Genomic DNA, 27,397 nt, shown 5'->3' with positions numbered 1-27,397 from the left:
CACGTGCACACACACACGCCTGTGCACGCCTGTGTCGCAGCCCATCGCCAGGCAGTGGGTGTGTGGTGGTGGTAGGGGGGACTCCAGCCCCCTGGATTCTGCCAGCTCATCCTTAGGACTCTGCAGAGGTGTCACCTCCTCTGAGAAGCCCTCCTCCCCAGCCCTGCTCAGATAAGCCTCACCCAGAAGAACTTCAGCAAGTTTCTCTGAGAGGCTGTGAGTGCCCCGGGGGCTGGGAGTGGGTCCAGGGGGAGTGCAGTTGCAGGGCTAGGAGAGCACTTTTCCCACACTCCCTGGGACCAGGAAGCTCCCTGCCCACAGAGCCTGTCATGACAAATACTTAGGCTGGATCCCATTGCTTCTGCTCCAACCAGTTCCATGCCCCCCGTAGGCCCGCGTGACGCAGGGAGAGGTGAGTAACCAGCCCCTTCCTGCCCACCCCGTGCATCTGGACTGAAGTCTTCCTCCACCTCAGGCCCACTCCCCCTGCAGACTTAGGACCCCCTAGCCCCTCCCTGAAAGGCTCCACAGCAGGCCTGGGGCTCCCGGACTCCAGGCTTAACTGCTGGACTTTGGCCTGCCCTCCCGGGCCCTGCAGGGGCGGCTCCGAGGCTGCCTGCCCCTGCTGTCTCAGGCTTCTCGACCCTGAAGTTAGAAAACTGGTGAGCTGTGGTAAGCACAGGGCAGAGGGCATGTTGGTTTTGACACTTGGCCTGGCTCTGGGCTGCAGGGCAGGTGGTGGAGTAGCAGAGTACTGGACGGGCATCTGGTTACTTATCTGCGAAATCGTGCCTGGACCCAAGGGGGAGTCTGTGTGCCCCCCGGGGGGCTCCGGCAGGGGCTCTGGGTGGCTGCAAGGGGGCCCCGCCCGGTCCCGCGGAGGGACAGCGTGAAGCCATGTGAACCTGCATATCGTGGGGTTCCGATGGCCTTGACCAAGCCGGTGAGGTCGCCGCAGAGTGAAATGAGGAAAACCGGCGTCTCAGGAACTCCCAGCAGCCTCCTGCTCTGGGGGGGAGGGGAGTGAGGGGCCCAGGAGCGGTTCCCAGAAACGCTCTTCTCTCCCTGTCCCTCCTCTGGGTCTCTTTGCAGACCCTAGGCTGGGGGCAAGCCGGGGGGGGGGGGGGGCAAGCCAAGCATTGCACCCCACCCCTCCCCATACCTCCACCCCTCCCCCGCATCCTTCTTCCCAGCCCGTCTCGAGTCCCTCCGCCCCTCCCCCTCCCCACCCTGCCCACCCCAAGCCCGGACCGGACACCAGTACTGCTCGAGAGATCTGAGTTCCCGCCTCCCCCGAGGACCTGGGAGAAAAGCCGGAGGGAGCCGGTCCCGGCAAAGCCGGGCCGGGGAGGTAGCAGGCGGCGTAGGGTCCGGGGCCGCGGAGTGGGGCGGGGCCCTCGGGGGGCGTGTCAGGCTTGGCCAATGAGAGTGCGGAGGCCGGGAGGGGGCGGGGGTCAGCCTCCGGGACGGAGGGAGTTCATCCCTGGAGGGTGGGTGTCCCAGGTCCCCCCGAGAGGTCGGGTGCCCGAGCCCTGCCCCGGAAGGGCCAGGCCGGAGCTCACCCAGGAGGGCTCGCCTCACCAGGACGGTGCCCAAGCTGACCCCTGCGAAGGCAGGTACCCGAGCTCGCTCCAGCAGGGCGGCCCCTGACCCACACCCCGCGCGGTGTCGAGCCCCTGCCAGCCGGGTGCCCCTGACCCGCTGCTCTCAGCCTCTGGCCCGCTCCCCGCCAAGCTCCCCGCACCCCGGGTCCCCTCCTTGGTGTCACCGCATCCCCACCCCTGGCCCAGGTTCTGAAGGCCGCCCTTTGGCCCAACCGTACAGCCAGAGGTTGTGGAGGTCTCCGTGGAACCGCGGAATCTGGCGCCAGCCGATGGGGGTGGGGGGAGCAGGCAGGGCCCTGCTGCCGGAGGTGAGGCGGAGCTGCCCTGCCTGGGGGCCTGCAAGGCTGAGCCGTCGCCCACCCCCACCCCCAGGCCACTCCAGAAGCCCCTCTGGTTCTGGCTGGAGGAGCTGGGCAAAGTAGGCCACACTCTGAAAGCCCACTCCGTACTGGCGGCGGGGGGGTGCACTGTGGGCCGGAAGATCCCCCAGACCCCCAGCACAGAGACCCAGCCAGCCCCCTTAACCACAGGAGTCACCTACCTGAGCCGCAGTCGACAACCACTCTGCGCCTCTGTTTCCCTCTAAAAATGGGGCACTGAGACCAGCCCATGCTGGAGGGGAGGGTCCCTGTCTCCGGTTCCATGGTGGCTGTGTGCCCGAGACCCAGAGTTGTCTGTCGTGGAGGGGGAGAGCCACTTGTGGTCTTCTCCAAGAGCCAGATGGGCCCTAGGTCGCACGGCCAGGGTCTGGAGATGCCCCGTCCGGCATCCCCGTCCTCTCCCACGGGCCCTCTCAGGGCCGCCTGCCTCCTGCCCCATGACTCAGCACCTTTGCCCAGCACAGCAGGACTTTTGCCCCCTGCCCACTCCTCCAGCCTCCTGTTCAGATCCCTACGGGGTCTCCCAGCAACGCCGGCCCAGGATGCAGGAAGTCAGGGCCTCCAGGGGCCAGGGCCAGTCCCCCAGCAGGACTGGCACCCTGGACCTGTCCCGGGTCACGCTGCTCGTGTACGTGCTGGCAGCCCTGGAGCTCGCCTGCCTCTTCATGCAGTCCTCAGTCATGCCAGTGAGTACCCCTCCACAGGCAGCCTGGCCACCGGCATGCCCTCGCCGCCCCTCTCACCTTTCGTCTCCGCCCTGGTGATGGCCGGGGGTCGGGCCTCATGCTGCCCAGGCTCCTCGCGCTGGGGACCCCTTGCCATGCTGGAGCTAAGTTAAGGCACCTGGGAACTACGCCTCTGGACGCCCCTCTTCAGCACGTCCTGCGCTCTGGCTGCACCACCAGCTGTCCCCATGACAGCCCCCCTCCCCACGGCTGCCCTAGCGCCGTACCTCCCGCCCCGCCTGGGGGCATTTGCCCTACGATCCGCCACCCCGACACCTGCTCAGCTCACTCTCTAGTCCCACTCAGGCCTCTGCTCAGGTCTCCTCCGGGGCGGGGCCCTCCCTCCAACACCTGCCAGGTACCCGGGCTCACTTGCCCTCCCGTCCTGGCTGTTCCGTCCTCACGCAGCTTGCCCACACCCCACATTGTACTTCATGGCACGAGATTATTTCTGTCTCTCCAGCCAGGATGTGAGGGCAGGACTGATCCAGCTCATTCTATGCCGCCTCCCTGGATCTGGAGCTCTGCCTGGCCATAGCTGCCCCTTGGTCCAAGTGGCCGTTGTGGCTTGCTGGGCCCGGACGCCCACCCTCCTCCTCCGTGCACTCTTGTTTATTCATCCCACACTGCCCTGTGGGGTCTCACCCTCCTGGGGCGAGAGCACCCAGGGGACTTTGGAAGACCCAGAGCCCCAGAGATCCTTATCTGTCTGGTCCGGGTGGGACCACGGCGCTAGCCGCTGGCCACTCACCAGGAGACTCTGATGAGCAGCCTGGGCCCGGGGACCTGGGTGGGAGGGGGTATTGCCTTTGTCACAATTCCGGCCTTGGCAGGGCTCCCTGGCCAGACAGTGAGCCCAACTCCCCCGCTTCCCAAGCCCAGCTCACTTCCACCGAATGGCTTGGTCTGAGCCCTTTCTCCTCTCCTTGGCAGCCAGGTACCTTGCTGTCCTCATCATAACATAGGTGACGACCATCTCTCCCTCGGAGAGTTGGTGCTGGGGCAATGAGAGAACAGCGGAAATCCTTAGCACGCGGGGCACAGAGCAGCTGCTGGCACCACCTCTCCTCCCACTGGCTCTCCCAAGAGACGCATGTGTTTGTTCAACAAATGCTCGCAGGTACTCTGAGCACCTGGTCTCAGAACTCAGAATACCGCAGAGTGCAAAGGGCACCCCTGCCGCTGGCGGTCCTGGGTGTTGGCGACACCCACCGGCAGTAAACAGTGCATAGACTGTGCTTCAGGAAGGGCGCCGGGGGTGCCGAGGAACGTGGCAGGTTCGGGGTCAGCAGGGCCTCCCTGAGAAGGCGACCCCTGAGCGAAGCCTTAAAAGAGACACGGGAGCGAGCTAGCCAGTGCAAAGGCCGTGGGGCAGCAGTGGGACAAGTGCTGGAGAGGGGAGAAGGAGCTGAGCCCAGGAGTTGCTGATGGATGGGATACAGGTGTGCGAAAAACAGGGGGCTCAGGGATGACACTGCGGATTTGGACCTGAGCCCTTGGAAGGGTGGACACATCAACGGTGGGGCAGAGGAGCTGGTCTTGGAGGGAGACCGGGAGTCAGTTCTGGACATGCTGAGCTCCAGGGGCTTTTAGACACCACGTGCAGAGCCAGAGTAGGATGGGATTTGCCCTCGCCCATCTGAGGTGAACCCCAAAGAGGGGAAGGAGGGGCCCGCAACTGCCTGCATTGAGTACCGAGTCCCTGGAGCCTGGACCCAAAGCCCCTGTTGGCTCCCCGCTACAAGATAAGCAGCCGGTCAGCCCAGGGCCACGGGTCCCCCCAATGTGCACTGCGGAGTGGTCAGAGCCAGACCCGCAATCCCCTCCCACCCTGCTCAGGGCTACCCCTCCTACGCCCTGCCCCACGGAGGACCCCAGATTGCAGATGCTGGGGTCCTTCCAGGCCCTTCCCATGGACCCCGCCTATGTTTCAGTACCTGTCCCGGAGGCTGGGCCTGGACTCTGTTGCCTTCGGCTACCAGCAGACCATCTTTGGCGTGCTTCAGCTGTTGGGCGGGCCCGTGTTTGGCAGGTACCATGGGGCAGGGAAGTTTGGGGGCCCTCACCCCACGATGATCCAGGCCCGCCCTTTGGAGGTCATGGCCTGGGTTACGCCAGGTTCCCAAACCTCACACTGGGCCCCACTAGAGAGATGGCAGCCGCTGCTTCACGGACGGCCAGCCCGCAGCACAGAGCGGCTTTAGTCCCCTTTAAGACTGGGTTAAGCCCCTGCTCCCAGGGTATCTCCACCCCTAACTTCCACGAATTCTGGTTTGTGGCCAGACCAGAGAGAGGATTTAATTGGTGAGACCCTCATGGCTATAAATGCGCCGCCCCACTGAGCCGGGGGGGGGGGGGTCCCACCAGCAACTTTTCTGGAAAAGACTATTTCTGGGGACTGGAACCCCCCAGACTCCCGCTAGCCTCAGCGGGGGCGCTGGGCTCAGGGACTTGACAGCAGACATCCTCCCGCCAAAGCCTGCCATGGACAGATTCAACGTGGCAGGAGTCAGATTTCTAGAGTTACTCCACAGAAAAGAAGGGTCCTCCAGACCCGGTAACATCGGACAGAGCAGAGGCCCCGGGGTGGGGTGGGGTGGGGTGGTTTCCCAGGCTTGAGCCTGGGAAGCGCTTTCTGTAAAATAAGCACATGCCCTTGGTACATTTGCATCCCACAAGTTATTCACATAGGCGTGGGAATGACCGTGTGGGTCAGACCCCCCCGAGGTCACTGAAAACTGTCCCACTGGAAGGATGGAGAAACAGGCCCTGAGAGGAGGCAGCCCAGCAGCCCAGCAGGGCCCTGGGCGCCCCCGCCCACCCTTACAGCACCGGGCCTCCCTGATCAGCGCCGTGGGGGCACTGCGGCCCGGTTCCCTGGCAGTCCTAAGGGGTTGTTGTGGGGCCGAGGAGCGGGAAGCCTGCCTCACACCTGTGAGGGTCACAGGTGTGGGGCCCCCAGGTTCGCAGACCAGCGCGGGGCGCGGGCAGCGTTCACGCTCTCCTTCCTGGCGTCCTCAGCGCTCTACCTGCTCCTGGCTGCCGCCTGCAGCCCGGCCCTGCCCGGCGTGCCCTTACTCTTTGCCTCGCGCCTGCCCGGCGCCCTCATGCACACGCTGCCAGGTAGGGCGCCTTCCGGCCTGCTGGAGGACTATGAGTGGGGCGGGAACGGGTCGGAATAGCCAGGGCCAAGGGTGGGACCGGAGGGAGGCGGGGGAGCTTGGTGTGGGCGTGGCCTGAGCCAGGGGTTGGGGCGGAGACCACTCCCAGGGTGCCGGTCTAGTCTGGAGCACAGGACCGGGATGGAGGGGTGATGCGGGGGCGTAGCCCGCGGAAGGGGGTAGGTCCGAGGTGAGGAATAATGGGGTGTGGCCTGTGCCGCGACCAGGGTGGGGAGCACGCGGCCTGGGGACACGTCGGGGTCCCGCGGGTGATGTGGGGGGGGTGGCTGGCGGTGGGGGCAGGTCAGAGGAGTGGAGTGGTGTGAGGGCGTGGCCTGTGGCTTGGGTCTGGGGTGCGGGGATGGCGAGGCGTGGCCTGGGTCCGTAGGCCACAAGACGGTCGGCGAGGGGGCCGCGCTTGTCAGACACCCCCGTCCCCACCCCGTAGCCGCCCAGATGGCCATCACGGACCTGTCTGCGCCTGAGGAGCGGCCCGCGGCCCTGGGCCGGTTGGGTCTGTGCTTCGGCGTTGGCGTCATCTTCGGCTCCCTGCTCGGCGGGACCCTGAGCAGCACGTGCGGGTGAGTGTCCGGGGCGGGGACTCGGTCGTGGGGGGGCAGGGCGGGCCGACGAGGCGGGGTGTGGGTACGGGTCAGGACGGCCAAGGCTGGGTCGGTTCTGCGCCGCGCTCCGGCCCTCAGCCCAGCCCCGCCACTTCTCCGGGCCTTGGTTTCCCCATGTGCACGCTGAGCGGGTGGGTTACATGGGAGGGTGACCTGCAGGAACCTACAGCTGGGGGTGGCCATCCGGGGCGTGGCCTTGCGGTGGGCGGGGTCCGAGGGCTTAGCTAGGAGTGGTGGGCAGGGCCCGCGGGGACGCGGCCCGCAGGGGGCAGTGCAGCCAGCAAATGAGGGAGTGGCCAGCAGGGGGCAGTGCGGTCGGCAGACGTGAGCGTGGCCAGCAGGGGGCAGCGCGGCCGGCAGACGGGCGTGGCCAGCAGTCGGGTTGCGGCCGGAAGACGTGGGCGGGGCCGGAAGACATGGGCGGGGCAGGAAGACGTGGGCGGGGCAGCCGGCTGGGGGCGCCGTCGCCGCATGCTGCAGCCGCACCGGGTCCGTGCGCTCGGACTGCTCATTCCTGGGAGATCCCACACTGAACCTAAAGGAACCAGACGGCAGGCCTTGGGGGCGGGGTGATGGTGCCGTCACCTCCCTGCGATGGGGATGCTGTGGGCAGCCAGACCCCTTGCCTCCGGAAGGAGCGAGGGTGGCTTGCGGGGGGGTAAAAAGCTAGCGTGTGTGAACTAAAGGTCTCTATTGCCCTCACCGCCCAGCCCACCCCGAGTTTTGCGCACCCAGGGGTCCGGGGGCTAAACTCAACTCCTGCCCAGCGTCCTGAGAGCCTGTGGGCGGCAGCTCTCACATGTGGTCTGCAGAGTGGACCCCATTCCAGGGACAGACCCTGCAGTGGGACTGCACAGAGCCGTCTGTTCCAGTGGCCCTAGGCGTGCATACCCTTGGACTTAGGACACCTGGCCCTGGAGAGGCCTTGCCTGGCCAGGGAGAAAGCTTCTGCTGCTGCCCCCTATGCTGCCCCACCCCCGTTCCTCCCCCAGGCGCTCCAACACCCACTCAAAGCCAGCTTCCTACATAGGAATGGACTTTGCACCTTACCTTCATTCAGGCCCAAGACCTTGGTTTTGCTCTGGGGATCCAGGTGCCCGGCCCAGCTGTGGGTGGAGGCCCTGTGCCAGCTGGTGACCCGCCCACCCTGCCTGGGCCTGGATGAGCTGCCCTGGGCCTCCATTCAGGCGAGGGGCCTTCCTGGTGTCTGAACCACACATGCATGCACTCAGCATGAGGCCAGCACCTGGCCCTGCCATCTTGAATGACCATATGCCGGGGCCCCTGGGGGCCTGAGTTTCCCCAGGTTCCCTGAGTGCCCCCAGACCAGCCCCAGACTTGAGAGCCGATGATGGCTGAGCCCCAGGGATTGGGGGACAGGAGGGCACAGTGGCCTTGTCAAGGCAGCTGCCTCTCTCGAGGGAGGTCTGTTCAAGGCCTCCGCCCCCCCACCCCCTCCCCATCATTTCCTCAGAGCTGGGCTGGGGGTGGCTGGCTCTGCTAAGTGCTGTGAGCAGGAGGGTGGGGTGCAGAGGGCAGGACTGCTTCATTCATTTCCCCATCGATGTTTATTGAACACCTATTAAGTGCCCCTGGGATTCCAGGTTCTGGGATACAGTGGTGAACAGGACAGGCGAGTCCTCAGATGGAATGAACATGATGTGTATTCCTATAACGTCAGGCTGCAGGACATCTGGGGAGGCAAAGAGATAGCAAGTGCAAAGGCCCTGAGGTTGGGGAAGCGAGAAGACCCGTGTGGCTGGAGTGGAGGAGAAGAGGTGGGCAGTGGGTCAGGCCATGGAGCCCTGGGAGGCATGAGCAGGGGCAGGGGATGACCTGGCTGCTGTGTCGAGAATGTGGAGGCTAAGGCCACCTCAGGGAGACCAGAGAGGTGGCTACTGAATCAGTCCAGGTGGGAGAGGATGGCAGGTGGACAAGGGATGGCCGTGGTGGGGAGAGGGCAGGGGCAGGTTCTGGCTTGGCTTTGCTGATGGCTGGGGTGTAAGTGTGAACTCAAGGCCGTGCCCAGACTCTGGGGCTGGCCCTGGGGGAGTCGAGGGCCTCGCTGAGATCTGAGCTGCCAGGGTGCCAGCAGGAGTTGGGTCTCCGTCAGGATGAGTCTGGTGCTCAGCACACACTTGAAGGAACCCCAGAGTGGGTGGCTGGGTGGGGGAGTCTGAGTTGGAGGACAGTGGGGCTGTGTCCTTGAGTGGGTGGCTTCTTAGCCCTGGGAACTGCTTAAGATGGAGGCTGGTGCCCGGCACTTCATGTTAGAAGCCGGAGATCAGGAAAAGGTACCAGGAGGACCAGAAGGGAGGGCGATCCAGGCGTGTGGGTCAAGGATGGGACCCTGCGCCCGTGACGGATTCCGCCTGAACCAGAGCTGCCTCTCTCCATGTGCGATGAGGGCGGAGCCTGTTTTGGTAGATGGACCAGGGTCAGGAGAAAGAGGACCTCTGTCCCCAGGGAGGAAAGAAAGAGGGTCAGCGGCTGCAGAGTAAGGAGGGGCACCAGGGGCGTGAGGAGGGTGCTGGGAAGGGAGAGACGACGCAGGGAGGAGCCCCGCTAGCTGCCCCTCACAACGGGGCTCTCAGTGCCCAGACTCGGAGTTCACCTCCCAGCCCAGCCACCTGCTACTGTGGGCCATGGGCAACCTTCCTCACCTTGCCAGCGTCCCTCCCGCTCCCCCCGCCACCACCACACACAGAGGCCTCCTCTGGCCAGCCCCACCCCACGTTCCCTCCTGCCCTCTGCTCCAGCCCAGCTGCTGACCCAGAAGGCACTCTCACTTCCCTCTCCCTCCCAGTAGCCTCCAAATTCACCCCCACCCCTGCCCTCACCTTCCTGAGCATCCCACTAGCTTCCCTTCTTTCATCCCAAGATCTAAGGCGCTGTATACACTTCCTTTGACAGGTGGGGAGACCGAGACCCCGGAGAGGGTAAGACTCCCCCATGGAGCCCCTAGTCTCCATCCAAGGCCCAGGGAAGGTGGGCTCCGGGACCCTGATGCCCCAAGGCAAGGGCAGATGCCCCATCTCCCTTGTCCAGCCTCTCTGCTGGCCCACAGCCTGCTCTGCCTCTTGGCAAGGCCCAGGCAAGATGTAAAGGCCACATTCCCACCGCCCCCCCCCCCCTTCAATCAAAACTGAGGCATGGTGTGAGGTCTCCCTGGCCGTTCCTCCCTGCCCACCTCCACCCCGGCCCCCTAAAGGCCCCTAAAGTCCCCAGCCGTGCCCCACCCCCTGCTGGGAAGCAGGTGGAAGGAGGAAGTGGCCTTGGCAGCCACTGCCGTGGGCTGGGTAGTGGTATAACTGGTTTGGGCCCAGTCTGGAGCTCAGGGCTGGGAGGCCTAGCTCCCATGGAGGACCCAGACCTGGGTCCTGAGTCATTTAGCAGGTGAGGGGGCAGCTCTGTGACTCATGTCCCCGAGCCTGGCACCTCACAGCCTGGGGAGGCCTCTATCATCCCCTCCCCCAAGTGGGCCCCCAGTCTCCATCCAAGGCCCAGGGAAGGTGGGCTCCGGGACCCTGATGCCCCAAGGCAAGGGCAGATGCCCCACCTCCCTTGTCCAGCCTCTCTGCTGGCCCACCAGTTTGCCTCTGGGGTGGGCGGCACCAACCTGCTAATACCACCAGAGTTGGGTCCCGGGTCGGGGGTGCTCCGGGATTTGAGAAGTGGGGGGCCACCTGTCAGACGCCGCTGATGGTGGGGTCAGGCAGAGCCCAGGCCTGATGGCTGGACTTAGTGTGTGTGGGGGGGTCTTCGCAGGACCCCCTGCTCCTCTGAGCGCTGAGGTGCTGTACGCAGGCCACAGGTACAGCTGGGCCCGCAGTCCAGCCCCCAAAGGCTCTGTCCCCCGGAGGTGGCCCACCAGGGTGGCCGCTCCTTTAGGTCCAGCCACAGACCCTTGAGGTCAGGCAAACCGGGGCCTCAGTGTCACCGGCTGGCCCTCCTGGGCACTAACTGGCCGGCTTGTGGCCCCGCTCTGACTGCAGCCCTGCGCCGCACCCAGCAGGCCCTGGTGACTCGGCTGGTGTGACCCCGCTGCTTATCTGGAGGCCTGGGGGGAGCCAGTCGACCCGAGAACCGTATCTCGGCCCTTGGTCCGGGCGAGGGAATGGGAAACCCTTATCCTGCTGACGGAAGGTTTCCACCCCAGTGACACGGCAGTGTCCCTGGAGTTAATGAGTAGACATCTAGGGCTGCCCTGAGTGGCTCTGGGACAGGGGTGACTCACGGGTCACCCAGGCTGCCTACCCCACTTGGTGCTGGAGATGGCTCACCGAGGGTGTGGAGGTCTCCCCCCACCCCGGGGCTCGCGCCGCCCCTGCAGACAGAACCCGGGTGTTTCAGGCACTAGGAGGTCCATGGACAGGGCACAAATGGCTGAGAGCAGTGGGGCTGGGAACCTCAGCCTAGACCTGTCAGCTGGACGGTGTTCCGGGCAGAGGGGAAGCCCATGCAAAGGCCCCGGGGCAGGAAGGAGGCTGGGGCTTGCCTGGAGGCCTGTGTGGACAGATGCTCAGGGGACACAGAGGGCTGCAGAGGGTTAGGCCGGACACAGCGTTAGGGCCTTTTTCTGGGACTCGGAAACCAGAGGGGGGCTGACGTCCCACAAGATGGGGTGGACCCACAAGACGTCCATTTTCAGACACCGTTCTAGCCACAGGGCCAGGGACTGTGGATCAGGAGAGGCAGGGGGACTTCTCCCCCGCAAGCTCAGGCTGGATGCCCGGTGCCTCTCAGGATCCCCGCACGGCCAGACTTCCCATGAAGCCAGCTGACCCCAGCCTGCCCTTCAGTTTGGACAGGACAGGGGTACGCAGCCCAGGAGGCCCTGAGCCCCACCTGCGGCCAGGCCTGGGACCTTGGCCGAGTGCCATCCCCTCTGGGAGCCCCGGAGCACGCGGGGAGAGAGGGCAGCTCCAGCTGCAGGAGGAGTTGTCCCCTCCAAGCCGGGCAGGAGATGGACGGCATCCGGCTCAGAGTCCGCACCGGGTGGGCAGATGGCCAGGCCTGCCACCCTCCTGATAACGTCACGTCGGCAACTTCCGGGCCCTCGAGATAAGGATAAAAGTGGTGTCTGTGTCCGCTGCCATTTGACCAGCGCCGGTGGCAGCCGTGGTCAGTTCCACAGGCCTCCCATCGGCGGGACTTGGGGTGGGCTGCCTCCAGGACAGCCTTGGCGTGGGACAGGGGGTCCCTGGAGGGTGACCCCTGTGAGTCTAGCCCTCATTTGCATCTGAGGAAAGGAGGTCACCCAGCAGGGTAGCTACAGAGAAGGGACAGAGAATTCGGGTGCCCTGAGTCTGGCCCGGGGCCCTTTCAGGGTGTCCATGGGTCCATCCGTCCAGTCTCCCGTCCATGCATTCAACCAAAAATAAAAGGGGGTGGGTAGACAAAGACACGCTAACAGTGCCTGCCTCATGGTCAGTGCCCAGTTTGTAAAAACAGTCCAGTGAGCCAGTGGACAGGTGGCCCAGAGCCCCATCCTGCGCGACTGGCGTCCCAGAGGTCCCCAGGGCCAGAGGCAGACTCTGGGGGTGGGCTGACTGGAGGCCCCCGGGGAGGGGCTCCCGAGCTGTGTCTCGAACGACAGAGCAGCAGTGGGTAGGGGCACGAGGCTGGAGGGCGTCCCCACAGAGAAGGCCCCTGTGTGGGACCCGGGGCTGCCACGCTTTCCTGCCGTCTGTCCACTTTCCTTTCTGCCATTTTGTCTGGGGGAGTCGGAGAGCACTCTGGGTGGGGAAGGACACCCAAGCCTCCCCTGGGGCAGCTGTGGGCCCCGACACCCTCCCGGGGCCCCCGAGGGTCCCCGTGTCCCCTTCGGTTCACTGGCTGCCACACAGGGACAGGAGAGATCTCTGGAGAAGGGGCCTGGCTCCCTGCCACCACCCCTCACTTGTCACCAGCCTCCCAAAATAGCCATCTAAGTGGCCGCCTCTGCTCTCACGCACTTCCGGGGCATCTGGCAAAGAAAGCTGGTTTTGTCCCTGCCCAGGCAGGCCCGGAGCAGTGACGTGCGGGCCTGTGAGGCCACAGTCCTGAAGAAAGGGCCCCTCTCTCTGACGGTGGCCTGTGGGGCCCGTACCCGGCCTCATGCCTCCCCTGGGTCTGAGCAGAGGCCTCACTCTGGGGTCCAGTGCCCTCTGACCCTTCCCACCTGGCAGCCAATGGACTCGCCCACTTGTCCGGAACCCCTGCCGCCAGAAAGCCCAAATGTCCAGCATCCTGGGCAGTGGGTATCGGCTTGGGGGCCAGAGATGGGCCCGTCTGGGAGGGGAGAGGTCGGTGGCACATGCAGACTGGACAGTGCCGGCTGCAGCACTGACCAACTGTGTGAGCCCGGGCAGGTCCCAGCCCCAGAAACAAGGGGCTGCCGAGGCCCATTCTCTGGTGCTGGAGTCCCCACTGGCTTCCCTGCCTGGGGTTCCCGCAGGAGCCATGCACGTGTATGTGTGCAGGTGTGTGCGCGTGGGTGCACCTGTGGTGGAGTGGGGGCGGGGGAGTCCTCTCCTTGAACTCGGAGGAAGGTCACAGGCAGCTTATGGCTGCCTCACGTGAAAGTGCGGAGGGCGTCTCCCAGGACACTGACAAGCTCTGGGGCAGGACTTTTGTCGTCCATTTAGTCCACGCTCTGATGCCCACTGGGGTCTCTGCACAGGGTCCCACCCAGGCCCACCTGCCCTCGGGGGTGGATACTGGCCCTGGAGTAGAGCAAGCCCTTCTCAGAGGACAGGGCGCCCACTGGGGAAGAGGGGCAGGGCCTCACAGAGAGGGCCTTTGCAGGATGTATAGGAGTTTTCCGTGCTTCAGAGGGGCAGGGTGTTCGGCTGTGCACAGGCCTGGCGGTCGAAGCAGCCCGGCTCAGTATGAATCTTCTGTTTCACTCTTTGTCTTCCTCCAGCCCTCAGGGGGAAACGGTGACAATCAGAGGGGCCGGGCCCCAGTGCCTTTGTCCCGGGTGACACGGGCTGCCTGGAGCTGGGGGCCGAGGTCTGCCCGTGTGGTCCAGAGAGGTTGAGGGCTGAGTTTCCACGTAGTGACTCGTGGAGGGGAAATGCTCCCTCAGAAGTGACAGCTGAGTGCCTGAGTCACGACCCTTGGTGCCGCTGTGGGCAGGCGGGAAGGCACCCTGAGGGCTGTGTCCTAGGTTTATCGGGGGGCCAAACGCCCCCCCCTACCCCATGGGCCCAGCCTGCCCCGCCCCCTCCAGGAAGTGGTGGTGGGGTGCTCCTGAGGCCCCCTAAGTGCAGGCCTGTCCTCCCCCAGGAGGGGAAAGAGGCATGACAATCGCCAGGACGCAGATGGGGCTGCAGGGGGTCCCACAGTCTTCCATGTGGGTGCGTGGAGCTGAGATTCAAACCCAAGCCCCTGCCCACCGGGCACGTCAGCCCCCGTCTCTCCAGCCCCTCTTGGCGCCCTGGCCCCAGTGCCACCTGGCATTTTGCTCACCGTGAGCCAGCACCCTGCCTCACCTGAGTCACTGAGGGCAGTGGTCACTTTCTCAGCTGCCCTCCTCCACCCCAGGCGGCCCCTCCAGTCCCACCAGAGCCCGGAGGACTGAGGGTTCTGGGGACGGGGCCCTTTCCCCCGGGAGCCTCAGTCTCCTGCTCTACAGGGTGGGGAGGACCCTTGGCGCTGCCAGGGTTGTCTGGGGAGCATCCTCCCTGCTGGTTCCAATTCCGCGGAACACAGCCCCCAGGCCTCTAACAGCCCCGTCCAAGCCGGGAGCAGTGGGTGCACACCACACAGCAGCCCGGTCCTTCGGGGGCCTTTCTCACCCCTCAGCAGCCTGGGAGCCAAACGTCCCCTGGAGAGTCGCCACCTGCCCCAGGCCCCTGCCCAGCCCTTCTGGGGCTCACATTCTGGCTCCCACTGCCACCCATGCTCAGAGGCCGCCAGGACGCATATGCTGTATCCACAGCCTGAGGGTCGGGAAGGCAAGAGCTTCCTCTGTTTCTTCATCCATCACCTCATTGATGTGCCCTGAGGGTCCCGTGGCCTGGCTTCCAGTTCGAAGCCTGCGAGGACATGAGTGGTGGGGTTTGAGCTGTTCTCAGCTGTCAGAGCCTGAGTGTGCCTGAAGGGGCAGGTGGGGGAGATGCCGCAGGTGACACCTGTGCCCTGGGGCCTGAGCCCTGTGTGACCACAACTGTCGCTCACAGGATTCAGTGTCCGGTCATCGTGGCTCTTGTGGTCAACCTCCTGGGAGCCATCCTCAGCTTCACCTGCATCCCCACCAGCACCAAAGGGGCCAGCGCCCGTGCCCAGGCTGCCCTGCCAGGTAAGCTACACCAGACACACCCTAGCAGATACACACAAGTAGGCCCCACCAGGTACATCCCGCTGGGTCTACCCTGCCGGACACACCTCACCGGTTACACCCCACCAGGTATGCCACTTCCGGATGCTTGGCCAGAGTGAAGTGTGAGCCCTCCCCTCCCACCAGCCAGCACCCTGGACCTCAGGCTAGGCCTCCCCCAGCCCGGCCCACCCTTCAGGGAGGCTTTGCCAATACCACGATGTGCCAAAGCATCCCCGGTGGCTTCTCATCTGCGGGGGCAGAGGGGATGTGCTCCAGGCAATGGGCCTGGGGCATTCGGGGCCACTCAAGCCCTCTTTCCTTCCTTGGGCCCCTCCAGGATGCTGGGCATCTCCCAGCTTCGGACACCACTGGAGCTGAGCCTGGAAAGGACCAGGAGGGACCTGGGATGGGGCGGGCATGGCGAACCAGGATCCTCAGGCCCAGAGCAGTCGGTCACTGTGCTGTATGGGGGGAACGTGAGGGAGCACAGCTCCCGGGGTGGGGTGCCGAGGCGGGGGGCAGAGCACAGTCAGGTTAGAGCTTGTGGGCTCAATGTGCCTCCCAGGCCCCACGAGGAGCGGTCAGGGCTCGAGAGGGGGGTCCCCTCCAGGGCGTCCCAGCCCAGCCACTTTGGCCTGGCACAGGGACCCCATGCCTCCTGGCCGGGTGACCGAGAGCTCTGGAGAGACCCACCTGGGACAGGAGGCCCCTGAGCCCTGGCTGTGATGGAACAGCCCAGAAAGAGTCAAGAGGGAGGGCCTGGGTGGGGGCCTGGCCTGCAAAGAGTCAGAGGAAAAGGGCCGAGGCATAGGAGAACCTGGGAGAGGCAAGCAGGGAGGCACCACTGCACCCAGCTGGGAGGCTATGACGTGGCACCCAAGCGTCCTCCGGATCAGGGTAAGGTGGCCGCTCGCAGCCACCAAGAGCGGCCGCTCCTGGCCGACGGCTGCCTCACCAGCCTTGTCATGCCGTCGCCCAGATCCAGGGCCAGGCAGGCAGCAGCTGCCCCGGTCATGCGGGTTTGGGGAGTGAGAGCCTCTATCGCTTGGAGCCTGGGTCCAGGCCAGGCCGCCCCCTGAATTCAGAGGTCCCCAGGGTCAGCAGGGCCCGAGGCCCAGTCCTGAGTGTGATGAGCTGCCCGGGGCTCACGGTGGGGTGGGGGGGCGGGCTGGTGGGAGGCACGCTGAGCACGAGCTCACATCCCCGGTGGGTGTGGGGCGCCGGGCAGCCGGAGTGCTTCCTCCGCACCCAGTGGGCCCTGGGGCGCGGGCTGTCCGGTGCTACCGTGGCCTCTCCGGGTGCCTCAGGGAAACCCAAGGCCAGCGTGTTTGACCTGAAGGCCATCACCTGCCTGCTGCTGCAGCCCGGCGTCCTGCCGGTGTTTCTGGTCAAGGTCATCTGCGGCTTCCCCTCAGGTGAGTCCCGGCCGCCCGGCCAGCGTCCAGAGCCCGGTGCGGCTGAGAACTCGGGGCCGCGGAGACGGAGGTCTGCAGCCCGCGCGTCACCCCTTCGCGCTGCCCTGTGTCCCACGCTCCGAGACTCCACTGGGCCCTGTCCAGTCACATCTGTCCCAGAGAGGGTGACAGCCCACTGGTTCATGCAGATGTGGCTGCACAGGCCAGAAGGAGGAAGAAGTGAGGGTCTCCGTCCTTCCCTCCTGCCCCCCAGGGCCCTGCTCGGGCCCCAGTTACCCCTGCTCTACAGAAGGTCTCGCTGCCCCGGCCTGTGGCTTCCAGGGCCTCTCAGGACAGTCCGGGAGGTGGGAAAGACGGTACGTCTGCAGGTGGACGCACACATTCTCGGTGGAACTGAAGGCATCCCTGACCGCAGTCGTGCCCAGTAGTGACCGCTCAGAGCCCCCATCTGGGGTCCTCCAACCAGGGGAGGAGTGCAGAGGACAAGTCAGCGAGGCAGGGTTGACAGGCACTCAGGTGCCCCCACACTGGCGCTAAAGGGTTAGTCCCTCAGCCCAGGAAGTTCTCTGTCCAGGCAAACTGGGCAAGCCCCCCGCCCAGCTCCATCTGTGACTCAGGATGGCTCAGTGGGGCACAGTGACGGCAAACCAGGTCACCGACGTCAGTTCTGGGGCCAAATCCTCCTACATTACCAGCCCAGGGTTCCCCATCTCCCAGTCTCCACCCCCAGACGGCCTTGGGCTGTGGCCACCCTGTGCACGGGGCAGCTTCCGGCACCTTCCTGTTCACGGCCCACAGCAGCCGCATGGGGTGGACCTGCCAGGGACAACCTCGGAGAAGGTTCACGTTGGTCTTCCCTGAGCCGGGCACCGCGGCCAAGCCCCTGGCACCGTGACGGTCACCTGATGGGGGGAGCAGGTGTGGGCACAACTGCGCAGCCCTGACCCCTCACCCCTGACCCCCCACCTCGCCCAGGGCTCTTCATGGTCATGTTCTCCCTCATCTCCATGGACTTCTTTCAGCTGGAGGCCGCCCAGGCCGGCTACCTCATGTCCTTCTTCGGGGTCCTCCAGATGGTGAGTGGATGCTGGGCGCACAGGGTGGGCGGGGGTTCGGCACCCCACGCTCTGTGGGCTCCCTGCCCTCCCAGGGTCCTCTGGGCAGTCGGCCTGTGTTGGGGTCCCAGGACCTCACAGACCACCGGCACCCGGTTTCTCCGCAGCGCAGGTGCCGTCCTGCATGCCCGCCTTTTGGGTGTTGCATGCACACCTTAGCTTCTGGCTTGTCCTCCTCTCCCTGCTCGCGGCTCCCACGCCTGGGTCTGTCTGCCCACCCATCTGCCCGGAGGTCCCGTCTGAGAGGGGAGAGGGGAGACTCATCCACAGTGGAGGCTGGCGAGCCCTTGGCCTCCCATTGGGAAACACGGCGGAGGCCCGTGGTCCGCCGCGTGTCCGTCTGGGCGCCGGCGGTGGACAGGTCGGGAAGGGGGCAGACCCCAGCGGTGGGGCGCGTTACAAGGAGAATGGCCGGGCTCTGCGTCCCACCCGCCTGCCCGCCAGTCGCGTGAGCATGGCGGGGACAGGTGGCGACGTGCAGCCGCCACCCGGGACATCTGCCTGACAGCCGGAGCGCAGGAGGGCTATTCCGGGACCTGCCTGGGCGGGGGAGAGAGCTCACGCTCTCCGGAAGCGAGTGGCATTCCCAGCACCTCCAGGCCATCTGCTGCCCGTGCCTCTGGGCCCAGGACTGGTCTAGACTCTGGTTCTAAAATAGCCACTCCTGGGAGGGGCTGGCCCCCCACCCCACCGTGGGCCAAGATGGCCTAGCTGGGTGGGCTGGGAAGTGCCAGCCTGGTGGAGGAAAAGAGAGAAACAGAAAGCAACAACAACAGTAATAGTACTCTAGATTGGGGGCCACTGGAGCTTTCTTCTAAACAGCCGCTCCTGGGACGTCCCTGGAGGTCCAGTGGTTAGAACTCCATGCTTCCACTGCAGGGGGCACGGGTTCGATCTCTGGTCAGGGAGCTAAGATCCGCGCAAGCGGTGCATTGCGGCCAAAAAGAAATAAATAACAATCTTAAAAATAGAAAACAATTTTTAAAATAAAATAAACGGCTGCTCCTGCCTGCCTGGGACCAGAGCACCAGCCTGAGCTTGTCCTGGGCTCCCCGGGACCAGGAGACCAAGCCTATACCCTGGTTGAAGCCGGCGGACCCCTCGAGGCCCTCAGGGACAGACCCTGGTAGCCTCTGGCCTGGTCAGGCATGAGGGTGGGCCTGCCCGAGACGGACCTGGGCTCCAGCACCTGTGAGGATGATGGTGGACAGGGTTGGAGAGCAGCGGTGGGATTCGGGAAAGTGCCTGGGGGTGGGGGGCTGGGGACCCCAACACAGGCCGACCGGCTGGAGGAGCCTGGGGAGGGCAGGGAGCCCATGGAGCGGTGTGGGGTGCCAGGCCCCAGGCCCTAAGTCCAGCGGAGGGAAGGTGGAGGCGGCTGAGGGCCTGAGATGCGTCTGCAGGGGAGGCCCAAGCCACCTTCGTCGGGTGCCTCCCTCCCCGCCCCGCCAGGGTAGAGCTGGTCACCGAGGGTCCGGGGAGGCGGCCCCGCCACTGGGTGAACCATGCCTCCCACCTGGTCCCCCACAGCTGCTCTTGTACCTGCTGCTTCCGTTGCAGACCATTTCCTGCCCCACCTGAGGTGTGGTTGCCGCCTGATCCCAAGGGCGATCCCCCCCACCAGCATCCCCTTCCAGCCCCCTGGGTACAGGGATCATTGGGGTTGGGGTCTCAGGGGGTGGCAGCCCGGATGGTCCTAACACGAGAGGATGGTGGTCACCCTTCCCCGGGGGGGTTGGCAGCCCTCTGTCCCTCTAGGACCCTCCTGCGAGGGCCCCCCACTCGGCCTTCATCTGTGCCCCAGGCACAGCGCCGCTGCAGTGATAGGGAGCTTCCGTCGTATGGGGTGGGGGAGACGGAGGCAAGCCCCCAACCACTGGCGCATCTGGTGTGTCAGGGGCGACAAAACCGCAAAGGAGAATCAGGGCCCTTGGAGGGGCAGAAATGCCACTTCCGATGGGGTAAGGGTTGGGGTTAGGGTTAGTTAGGGCTGGTAGGCTCTCCACTGGCCCACGGAGAGGCTTGGAGGGAGAGAACTTCAGACAGGGAGGGGCTGCAGGTGCAAAGGCCCTGGGGTGGCTGGGCCGGCCTGAGGGGAGAGGACTGCCCTCTGAAGACGTGTGGGGCATGGTCTGCAAGGCCAAGAAGGACCCAGATTTACTCAGATTTACTCGGAGTGGGTGGAACCATTTGGAGGCTGGATGTGGTCTTACTAGCCCCCTGCTGGGGAACTGGGTGCTTGTGGCCGATGTGACCTCCGGGGAGGTGGAGGTGGCTCGGGCCAGGGCAGCGGGGAGCAAGACAGGTGAGCAGACAGGGTCTCCAGGTGGGAGGGTTGGGAGAAAGTGAAATTTCGGGTGTGCTTGGTAGCTCTAGTTTCATGTAATAACCCGTAAGGCACGAAAGTTTAGGCTTTGTTCAAGTTAATGGGAAAATGGAAAGACGACCCCAGTCCATTAGGGTCCTGCTCTCTGGCTCTGTACGAAAAGCTCTCTCCTGGTTTGGTGGTTTCCTCTCGGGGTGTAGGGCACTACAAGACGCTTGCCAAGTAGATCTTCCCTTTAAACAAACGAAAACGAAGATAAGCAAGTGTGAAAGTAGGATTTTTTTTTTTTTTAAAGAAGGACATCTTTGGTGCTGGTTTGAGACAGTTTCGTTTTGCCAGGCAGGCAGCTCGGAGTGGCCCGTCCTGTTCCGCAGGGGTGGGCCCGCCCCGTCACAGGGCGCAGCCGCGGCCTGACCCCAGCCCCAGGGGGTGCTGCTCCAAACCCACTGCGCCCCGGGCACTTCCTGTCTGCCTGGAGGAGGTGGCAGGGGACCAGGTAGGGAGCCTCCTCCCCCTGGCCTGGGGATGGCCGAGGGCTGGGTTTGCCCTCTGAGTCACATCCCCAGCGTCAAGGGTGTCCCTGCTCTGGGCCGTTCCTCCCACCCCCACGAGGGCAGGAAGGGGAGCCTGGCTCCTGGCTGGCTGACCCTGGGGCCGGGAGAGGGGGCTGCGGCCAGGAGGACAGAGCTGGGAGTGGAGGGCCGAGCAACAGTGGGGGTTATCTGGGGAGACTGGTTGCCCCCTGCTTACCTGCCCAGGCTCAGGACAAGTCCACCGCCCTGGGCTCCAGCCCAGCCCCACTCCTGGCCAGCTCTGGGACCTCAGGCAAGTGACATCCACCCTCTGGGCCTCAGTTTACCCAGTTGTAACTGGAGCTGTGGCCTCCTGAGATGTGGAGGACACAGGGCTCCTGGCCCAGTCCCTGGCCCCAGTTGACAGTAACTGGTGTGCCCGCCTGCTGGGGCCAGGCCTCCACAGGGCCAGCTGGGAGGGCGACCCCACATGGGCACCAGGGCTCTGAGCTCGGGTCCCAATCCAGCCCCCTTCTCCTCTGTGCCCTGGTCTCCCCATCTGTGAATGGGGCAGGTCCCACCTCCCAGAGGAGACAGCCAAAGAGGGGGCTGAGGACAAGTGATTGGCCAGGATGGGGGCCAGGTGACACGGTAGGGGGCTTCCCAGGGCCCCAAGGGTCCCCAGGGTTGGAGTCGGGGCCACACTGGGAGTATTTTCCTATCAAAGAAGCTCTTTGCACCGTAAGCCGTGGCCTCCCCACCCCCACCAGGAGTTAACCGGCCCTTCGATTAAAATGCGTTTATCACGCCTGAAACTGCAGGGATTAGTTTTGAATGTGGAACTCGGACCTCTGAGTGGCTGGCTGTGCACGCGTGTGTGCGCAGGTGCGTGTACGTGTGCGTGTGCGTGCGCGTGTGCGTGTGCGTGCGAGGTGCCCAGGCTGCTGGCCCCGTCTCCCCTGGGACTTTGAGACCATCGTGGGTACCACAGGCTCACCCCTGTGCCCTGCGCCTGGCGCCTGCTGTGGCTGGTGGCAGTGGCCCCAGGGGCTGCAGGTGGTGGGGGAGGTCCTGCAGCTGGCCGCAGCCCAGCCCCCCTCCCCAGGCCCGGCTGCGCCCACCTCCACCCTCTCGCCCTCACCTAGGTCTTCCAGGGCCTGGTCATCGGGTGGCTGAGCAGCCACTTCTCTGAGGGAGCCCTGCTCCGGGCCAGCGTGCTGGTGTTCAGCGTGGTGGGACTGGCCATGGTGAGAGCTCCCGCCTCTGGCTGCCCCGCAAAGAGCAGGGTCCCAGGCCCGCTCCCCTGACCCTCTGCCGGTGCCCAGTTTGCACTTGAGCCCCTGGGCCCCCTGGCCCCCTCTACCCCAACCCAGGGCCACCTCAGTGGGACCTCAGGGATGGGCAGTTCCACCCTGGTCCCGCGAGGCCCTGCAAGGCCCCCGTGACCGTGACCCCTGCTCTGCCCCTCGGCAGGCGCTGATGGCCAATGTCTTCCACTTGTGCCTCCTCGCGCCAGGCCTGGTCTTCAGCCTGTGTGCCCTCAACGTGGTCACCGACAGCATGCTGACCAATGCCGTCTCGGCCTCAGACACGGGTGAGTGCGGCATCCCGGGCCGGGTGACGGGCAGGCCCTGGGGAGACCCCGGCCCTCCTCTCTGGGAAGCTTGCTGAGCAGTTTCCGGCAAAGCAGCTGCCTTAATGTGGGACCTGCCTGGACTCAGTGGGCATTGAGTAGGGTGGGCGGCTGGGGGTCTGAGTGGGCAGGATGGGGATGGTGGGCTGCAAGAGGGCTCAGGAGAGAATCCTGCCCACCACCCAGCCCAGCCAGACCCAGCCAACCCTGCACCAGGCCCTGCTGATCAGTCCAGGGCCAGGCCTGGGGGAGGGGAGGAGGGCTTCCTGGAGGTGGCGTCTGGCTTGGCTCTGAAGCATGGGCAGAGAATGGCTAGAGGCCAGAGGGGGTGGCTAGCATGGGGAGCACCTCCTGTTCCCTCCCTGCGCACGGGATGTGCAGGTGCTTCCTGAGTGAACGAGTGAGGGAGTGAGTGCTGCCCCCGGGCCACCCAGTGGGACTCAGGCGCCCCCAGAGGTGGACCCGCAGTCCCCCCACTCTGCACCTGGCCTTCTTTCTTGAGGCCAAGGAGTCTCCCATCCAGACTGGGGGTCCCTGGGCCCGATGCTGCCCAGGCTTCTGCCCCCGTGCTGCCCCGGGCATGGTGCAGGTCAAGGTCAAGGGCTCCTGTGGGCCGGTTGAGGTCAAAGACCTCCCTCCTTGGCAGCAGGGCCAGAAAGTTCAGGGCCCTGGCTGACCCTCCGTCCATCTACCTGCCTGTCTGGGAAGGTCAGACTGAGGTCTAGAGGCCCTGATGAAAATGGGGAGGTCTTTGCTGGTCAAGGCCTCTTCTCAGGACTGCCTTGGGGACCCCAAGGCCGGCCAGACCTGTGGCTCTGTGGTCCTGGGAGGCTAGACTGGTCCTGGAGGGCTTCCTGGAGGCTGTGGGCTGGCAGGTGTGAGAGGCCAGGAGGAGAGAGGAGGGGAGCAAGGCCTCGAGAGATGAGGGCAGGGCCTGAGAGGGAGGAGGGCGGAGCCTGAGAGGGAGGAAGGCGGGGCAGATCCGGTCCACCAGGGCCCCATGTGCCAGAGGCACCATCCCTCAGCTTGGAAGGAGCCAGGAGCCGGTTCCCAGCACCAGCCTGGGAACCGGAAACCACAGAGGGGGCGGTAATTGCTCCCTGGTGTCTGCAGGGCATGTGGGCGTAGGGAGAGGCTGCTCTGAAGGAGAGAGGGCATGTGGGCGTCGGGAGAGGCTGGCCACGCCCAGCTGACCCAAGGGCAGGCCTTTCCAGCTCCCAGAGCGAGGGCTGTGAAGCCCTTGGAGCCTGGGGCCCTCGGGGCAGACGGCAGTGTTGACAGGAGCCACACGCTTGGTGGCCCTCATAGGGCACAGCTGACAAGAGGGGCGTGGAGGTAGGGGTGTCAGGTAAGAGGGGTGCAGGCAGCCAGGCGAGCCCGGGAAGTGGGTGCAGAGAAGCAGGCGCAGGCCCTTCGAGCGCCCCAAAGCCCCTCCCCCGCCCTGGGGGGAGTTCCCTGCAGTCCACGTGAGGGCGGGAGCCAGGTGACAGGGGTGTGTGGTGGCCCAGCCCTCACCGCGGTGCTTCGGGAGGCCCCTGGCTGGGATGCCACCTCTCAGGCAGGCCTGGTGCGGGGGGGCCTGGCCCACAACCTGGGGCCCTGTTCCCAGCCTCCTCCTGTGCTTGGGAACTCTCTGGAGCAGGGCAGAGGCTCAGATCCCCATCCGAGAGGGCCCCGTGCTCCCCCTGGCGTGGCTGGGGGGGTCTGCAGGGAGGGAGCGGGGGTGGGGCGTGGAGGGCGGCGGCGGGGAAGACAGGGAGGCTGTAGCTGTGTCAAGGCCGTGGGCGGCTGGGGCAGTGATGCTGAGAGACCCTCCCCTCCCCCTGCCGTAGGAACCATGCTGGGCCTCTGCGCCTCTCTGGCAGCCGCTGACCAGAACCCTGGGGCCCACCCTGGGAGGCCTCCTGTACCACAGCTTCGGAGTCCCTGTTTTCGGCCACGTGCAGTTCCGCCGTCAACTTCCTTGGTCCTGCTGGTCCTCTGGAGGCAGCCTGTGCCCCCAAAAGATGGACCAAGCCTGTTGACCGTGGCCCCCAGGCACAGACTGGCAATAAACTCCCTTAGGACCTCTTCCAGCCTGATTTCTATCAGTTGGGCAGGGGGCCTGGGGACGAGGGCAGGATGGAGCCTTGGATGCTGGAGGGCTTCCTGGAGGAGAGGGCCTGCAGCTGTGCCCCAGGGCTCCAGGGAGAGCAGAATCGCCCAAGTTCATCCCCGTGGGAGGTGGGTCCTGCCCCCAGAGTCCGCCACCGAGGCCCGTGAGGAGTACCCCCTGCTGCCACCCAGACAGCTCTGCCCACGACGTCCCCAGAGACAGGGAGCTCCGTGCTCACCCCTTCACACCCCCCACCCCACACCAACCCCCGGCCTGGGGCCGAGCACACACCGCCCGCACCCTCCTCAGCCCTTGAAATTGCTTCCACTCGTGAAACAGAAGGAGGACGTGGTTGTTTGAAAAGATCAGGACTTTTGAGGCTTGGGAAGAGGTCTAGGAAAAGAAACCCTCATTTCACTGTTGGGGAGCCCAGTGGGGAGGACCAGGCATCCATGGCTTGAGAACTGGGGAGCTGTGCCTCCCCCTCCCCCGCCTCCAGCTCAGGTGCTACAGAGAAGGGGTACCAGACACAGGGGAGGCCAGCAGGCTGCCGTGCCCCATGACCAGTATGGAAAGGACAACCTTGTCAGGTGTCTACAGACGCCCTTGAGACCAGGAAGGCTACCCCTCCCCCACAGGCTGCCTTTGAAAGGAGCTGTTACACTCAGAAACCCCAACCTCAGAATTTCACGTCCCAACTGGAGGGGCCTCAGAGAGCCAAGGTCCGCCCACCCTCCCGGCCCAAGGGCTCAGGCCGGACCCTGCCTCCACTTGAGCCCCGCCAGGAACTGGGGTCCCACCCTCTGACTTTGGCCATTCACCCAGAGGGTCTGGTGGGAGGGGTCTCCAGGCTAGGGCAGCATGGGAGCGCACCCTGGGGTTGGTCTTTTCTACTCTCTGAAGGAGCCCCCTCCCCATTTGCACAGGGGCTTCACAGTGCTGTTCAGGAGAAAATTCATGGCAGGAATGGTTTCTTCTCTGGACCCAGCACCCAGGCTCCTGCAGGCCTCCCAGCAGAGGGACAGCCCCTCCCCAGTCTGACCCCTGCCACCCGGTTAGGAGGCCTGTGATGGTGCCCCCCCCCCATCAAGGGTAAGTGACTGACATTAGGGCCCAATTTTGGTCCTTCACTCCCCTCACCTCTGCCCCCCACACCTGGCTCCCTCCAGCCACAAAGGTGAAATGAAGGTCCCCTGGCTAGGCCAGGATCAGCGTCCTGTCCCTTTCTTCCACCCTAGGCTTCTTCATCACCCACAGCCCTTCCAGGTGGAGGGGCACACCTCCCCTCCGGAGCCTGGGGGTTTGGGGGCAACCCTGGATGCACAGGGTCCCAGCGGGCAGGAAGGGCAGAAGCTGGGCCTCCCCATCCTGAGGTCACATCCTGGGCCACTCGGAGGCCTCAGCCTCCTGCCACGCCGGCAGAAATGGTGCAGGCCTGTCTCCCGTTGGCCCAGAAGCACTGCCCACCTTGCTGGCCCCGCACTCAGGCACTGGCTGGCAGCATGTTAAGAGGAGTGCGGCCGGTGGGCAGCCAGAGGCCTGAAGGCTTCCTTTCAGGGGTCTGGGCAGGGCCGGGAGGGGGCAGCTAGGGTCGGGTACCCCACCGAGGGCCAGAGCAGCTCAGATGGGGGAGGCGTGATGACCTCACAGGGGCATTTTGTGAGTGGCTTCCGGGAGCAAGCCGGGGGGCCCTGTCCTCCCCATTCCACACCCGGGAGCGGAAGTCAGGGCCACTCCCAGGGCACTTCCCCGCCTCCAGCGATGGTGCGGCCAGGGTCCAGCGGATAACGGTGTTCATTCAAAGAGCACTTCCTTGCCCTTCGGACACCTGGGGTGGCCTGGCCGCTCCCCCCAACTAACACACACTGAATGAAGGGGCCACCCACTCGCCTCCCGCAGGAAGCTCACTGCACCACACCGGCTGGTAGAAAAGAGAACAAGTCAGGTAGTTTATTTGGAATGGACACATTGATTACACACACACACATATATATATATATATATATATATATATACACACACATATATATACACATATATATATGTATATATATTAAGACAGATGGTTTTAACACAAATACCATCAAAATAAATACATAGATAGTCCAATAATTTAATGCACCCGCACAGCGGGGGCGAGGCTCTGCGGCTCCGCACGGGAGGGTCCTTCTCTGCTGGGCAGGACGCAGCCCCGGCCTTTGTCCTCGCCGTGGTCAGTGGCTGGGCGCCGCCGGGGCTTCTGCCGCTCCGGGCATTCCCTGAGCTCCTGCCGGCGCGGCCCGCGTCCGGCCCGACTCGTCCAGTGTGTGGTTCCTGTGGGGAGAGCGGGGAGGTTCAGGGAGCTGTGCCCGAGCCCGGTGGCTGAGCGAGCCGGAGTCCAGCCGGTGGGTCTCCCGAGGCCCGGACACGGCAGGGGCAAGCGACGGCTCCTGCCGCGCGCCCCAGCCGCGCCGCGTTGTCGAGGCCCCCAGTCCCCTCTCGACAGCGTTCCCTAGACGGGGCAGGACCTCCCCCCGACGTCCGAGGTCGACATCAGCCTCCCCGAGGACCGCGTCCAGCGGTCGGGCGGGCGGGCGGGCGGCACTCACCGCGGCGGCGCTCAGGGCGCGCGGGCCGTCCCGGCCTCGGGCTGCCCGACGGGCGCGGCGCGCTCCTGGCGGCTGCGGAAATCCTCCAGGGCGCGGCGGTTCTGGAAGTCGATGAGCGCCAGTGTGATGGCCGCGTTCCAGCAGCTCTCGCCCGCGCAGCGGAAGTCGATCTCCTTGCGGTCGGTGGTGACGATGGTGAAATAGACGTACTTGCCCGTACGCTCCACGCAGTCCACCTTGAGGATGGAGTGGAAGCGCAGCTCCTTGGGGCGCGCGCCGGGACCGGTGGGGAACAGGCTCAGGCAGTCAGGGGTGAGCACGCCGCGCTTCTTCTTCCACAGCTGGAACAGGCTGTCGCTGCGCTTCTCCAGCTCGCCCTCGCGCAACACCTCCCCGGGGGTCTTCATGTCGGCCGGGTGCAGCTCGCAGAAACGAAGGCGCTCCGCCGGTGGCAGCCTCTGCAATGCGCCCCGGCTCCCCGGCGCCGTCTTTATAACGGCCCCGCCCCACGCGCTCGGTCCGGCCCGCCCCGGGCACGCCCCCTCTCGGCCACGCCCCGCGCCCCCTTCCTGGGCCCAGCCCGCCCCGGTCCCCCCAGCCTGGCCACCCCGGGGCTGCGCGCCGCACCCTCACCCCGGGTCGCCGTGGTCGCCCCGCCTTCGCCTTGTCTGCAGCCCGTTCCCCCGGCGCCCCAGACCCGTGGCCCCAGACCCGTGGCCCCGTGGAGCGACTCAATGGCCCCCACCCGCCCCGGACGCCGGCCCCACGGAGGAATGCGCTGCGGCCCGCCCTGCCCGCGGTGACTCACTGCCGGGGAGCCGCGGGAAGCGCCCGAGGCCGGGGACGGCCCGGGGCGCGGTGATGGCGAGGCTCAGACCCCCACCCTCCAGGCGCGCCGACACCCAGCCCTGC

General features: G+C 65.3%; 2 protein-coding genes across 2 annotated transcripts; one reads left to right on the top strand and one right to left on the bottom strand.

The window, feature by feature from the left end:
* Positions 1–1,505: 1,505 nt before the first annotated feature.
* Positions 1,506–26,262, top strand: SLC22A18 (solute carrier family 22 member 18). Its single transcript, XM_032641233.1, has 13 exons — positions 1,506–1,616; positions 2,480–2,670; positions 4,644–4,741; positions 5,672–5,832; positions 6,319–6,451; positions 14,662–14,780; positions 16,109–16,216; positions 17,192–17,292; positions 21,315–21,416; positions 21,643–21,763; positions 23,635–23,892; positions 25,320–25,420; positions 26,080–26,262. The coding sequence occupies exons 2-13, from the start codon at positions 2,527–2,529 to the stop codon at positions 26,260–26,262; spliced, it is 1,629 nt and encodes a 542-aa protein (XP_032497124.1). The 5' UTR covers positions 1,506–1,616; positions 2,480–2,526.
* PHLDA2 (pleckstrin homology like domain family A member 2) lies at positions 25,820–27,013 on the bottom strand. The gene is made up of 2 exons (XM_032638875.1): positions 26,486–27,013; positions 25,820–26,210 (listed from the first exon to the last, which is right to left on the bottom strand). The coding sequence occupies exon 1, from the start codon at positions 26,890–26,892 to the stop codon at positions 26,497–26,499; it is 396 nt and encodes a 131-aa protein (XP_032494766.1). The 5' UTR covers positions 26,893–27,013; the 3' UTR covers positions 25,820–26,210; positions 26,486–26,496.
* Positions 27,014–27,397: the final 384 nt, after the last annotated feature.

The sequence above is a fragment of the Phocoena sinus genome, chromosome 8 (assembly GCF_008692025.1).
Source record: "Phocoena sinus isolate mPhoSin1 chromosome 8, mPhoSin1.pri, whole genome shotgun sequence".
NCBI lineage: Eukaryota > Metazoa > Chordata > Mammalia > Artiodactyla > Phocoenidae > Phocoena > Phocoena sinus.
This window is presented reverse-complemented; position numbering and strand designations above follow the sequence as displayed.

Coding starts and splice junctions, on each gene's coding strand:
- SLC22A18 (XM_032641233.1), top strand. CDS start 2,527: ATGCAGGAAGTCAGGGCCTCCAGGGGCCAGGGCCAGTCCCCCAGCAGG. Junction 21,417..21,642: donor GCGTGGTGGGACTGGCCATG/GTGAGAGCTCCC, acceptor GCCCCTCGGCAG/GCGCTGATGGCCAATGTCTT. Junction 25,421..26,079: donor TGTTAAGAGGAGTGCGGCCG/GTGGGCAGCCAG, acceptor TCTGCTGGGCAG/GACGCAGCCCCGGCCTTTGT.
- PHLDA2 (XM_032638875.1), bottom strand. CDS start 26,892: ATGAAGACCCCCGGGGAGGTGTTGCGCGAGGGCGAGCTGGAGAAGCGC.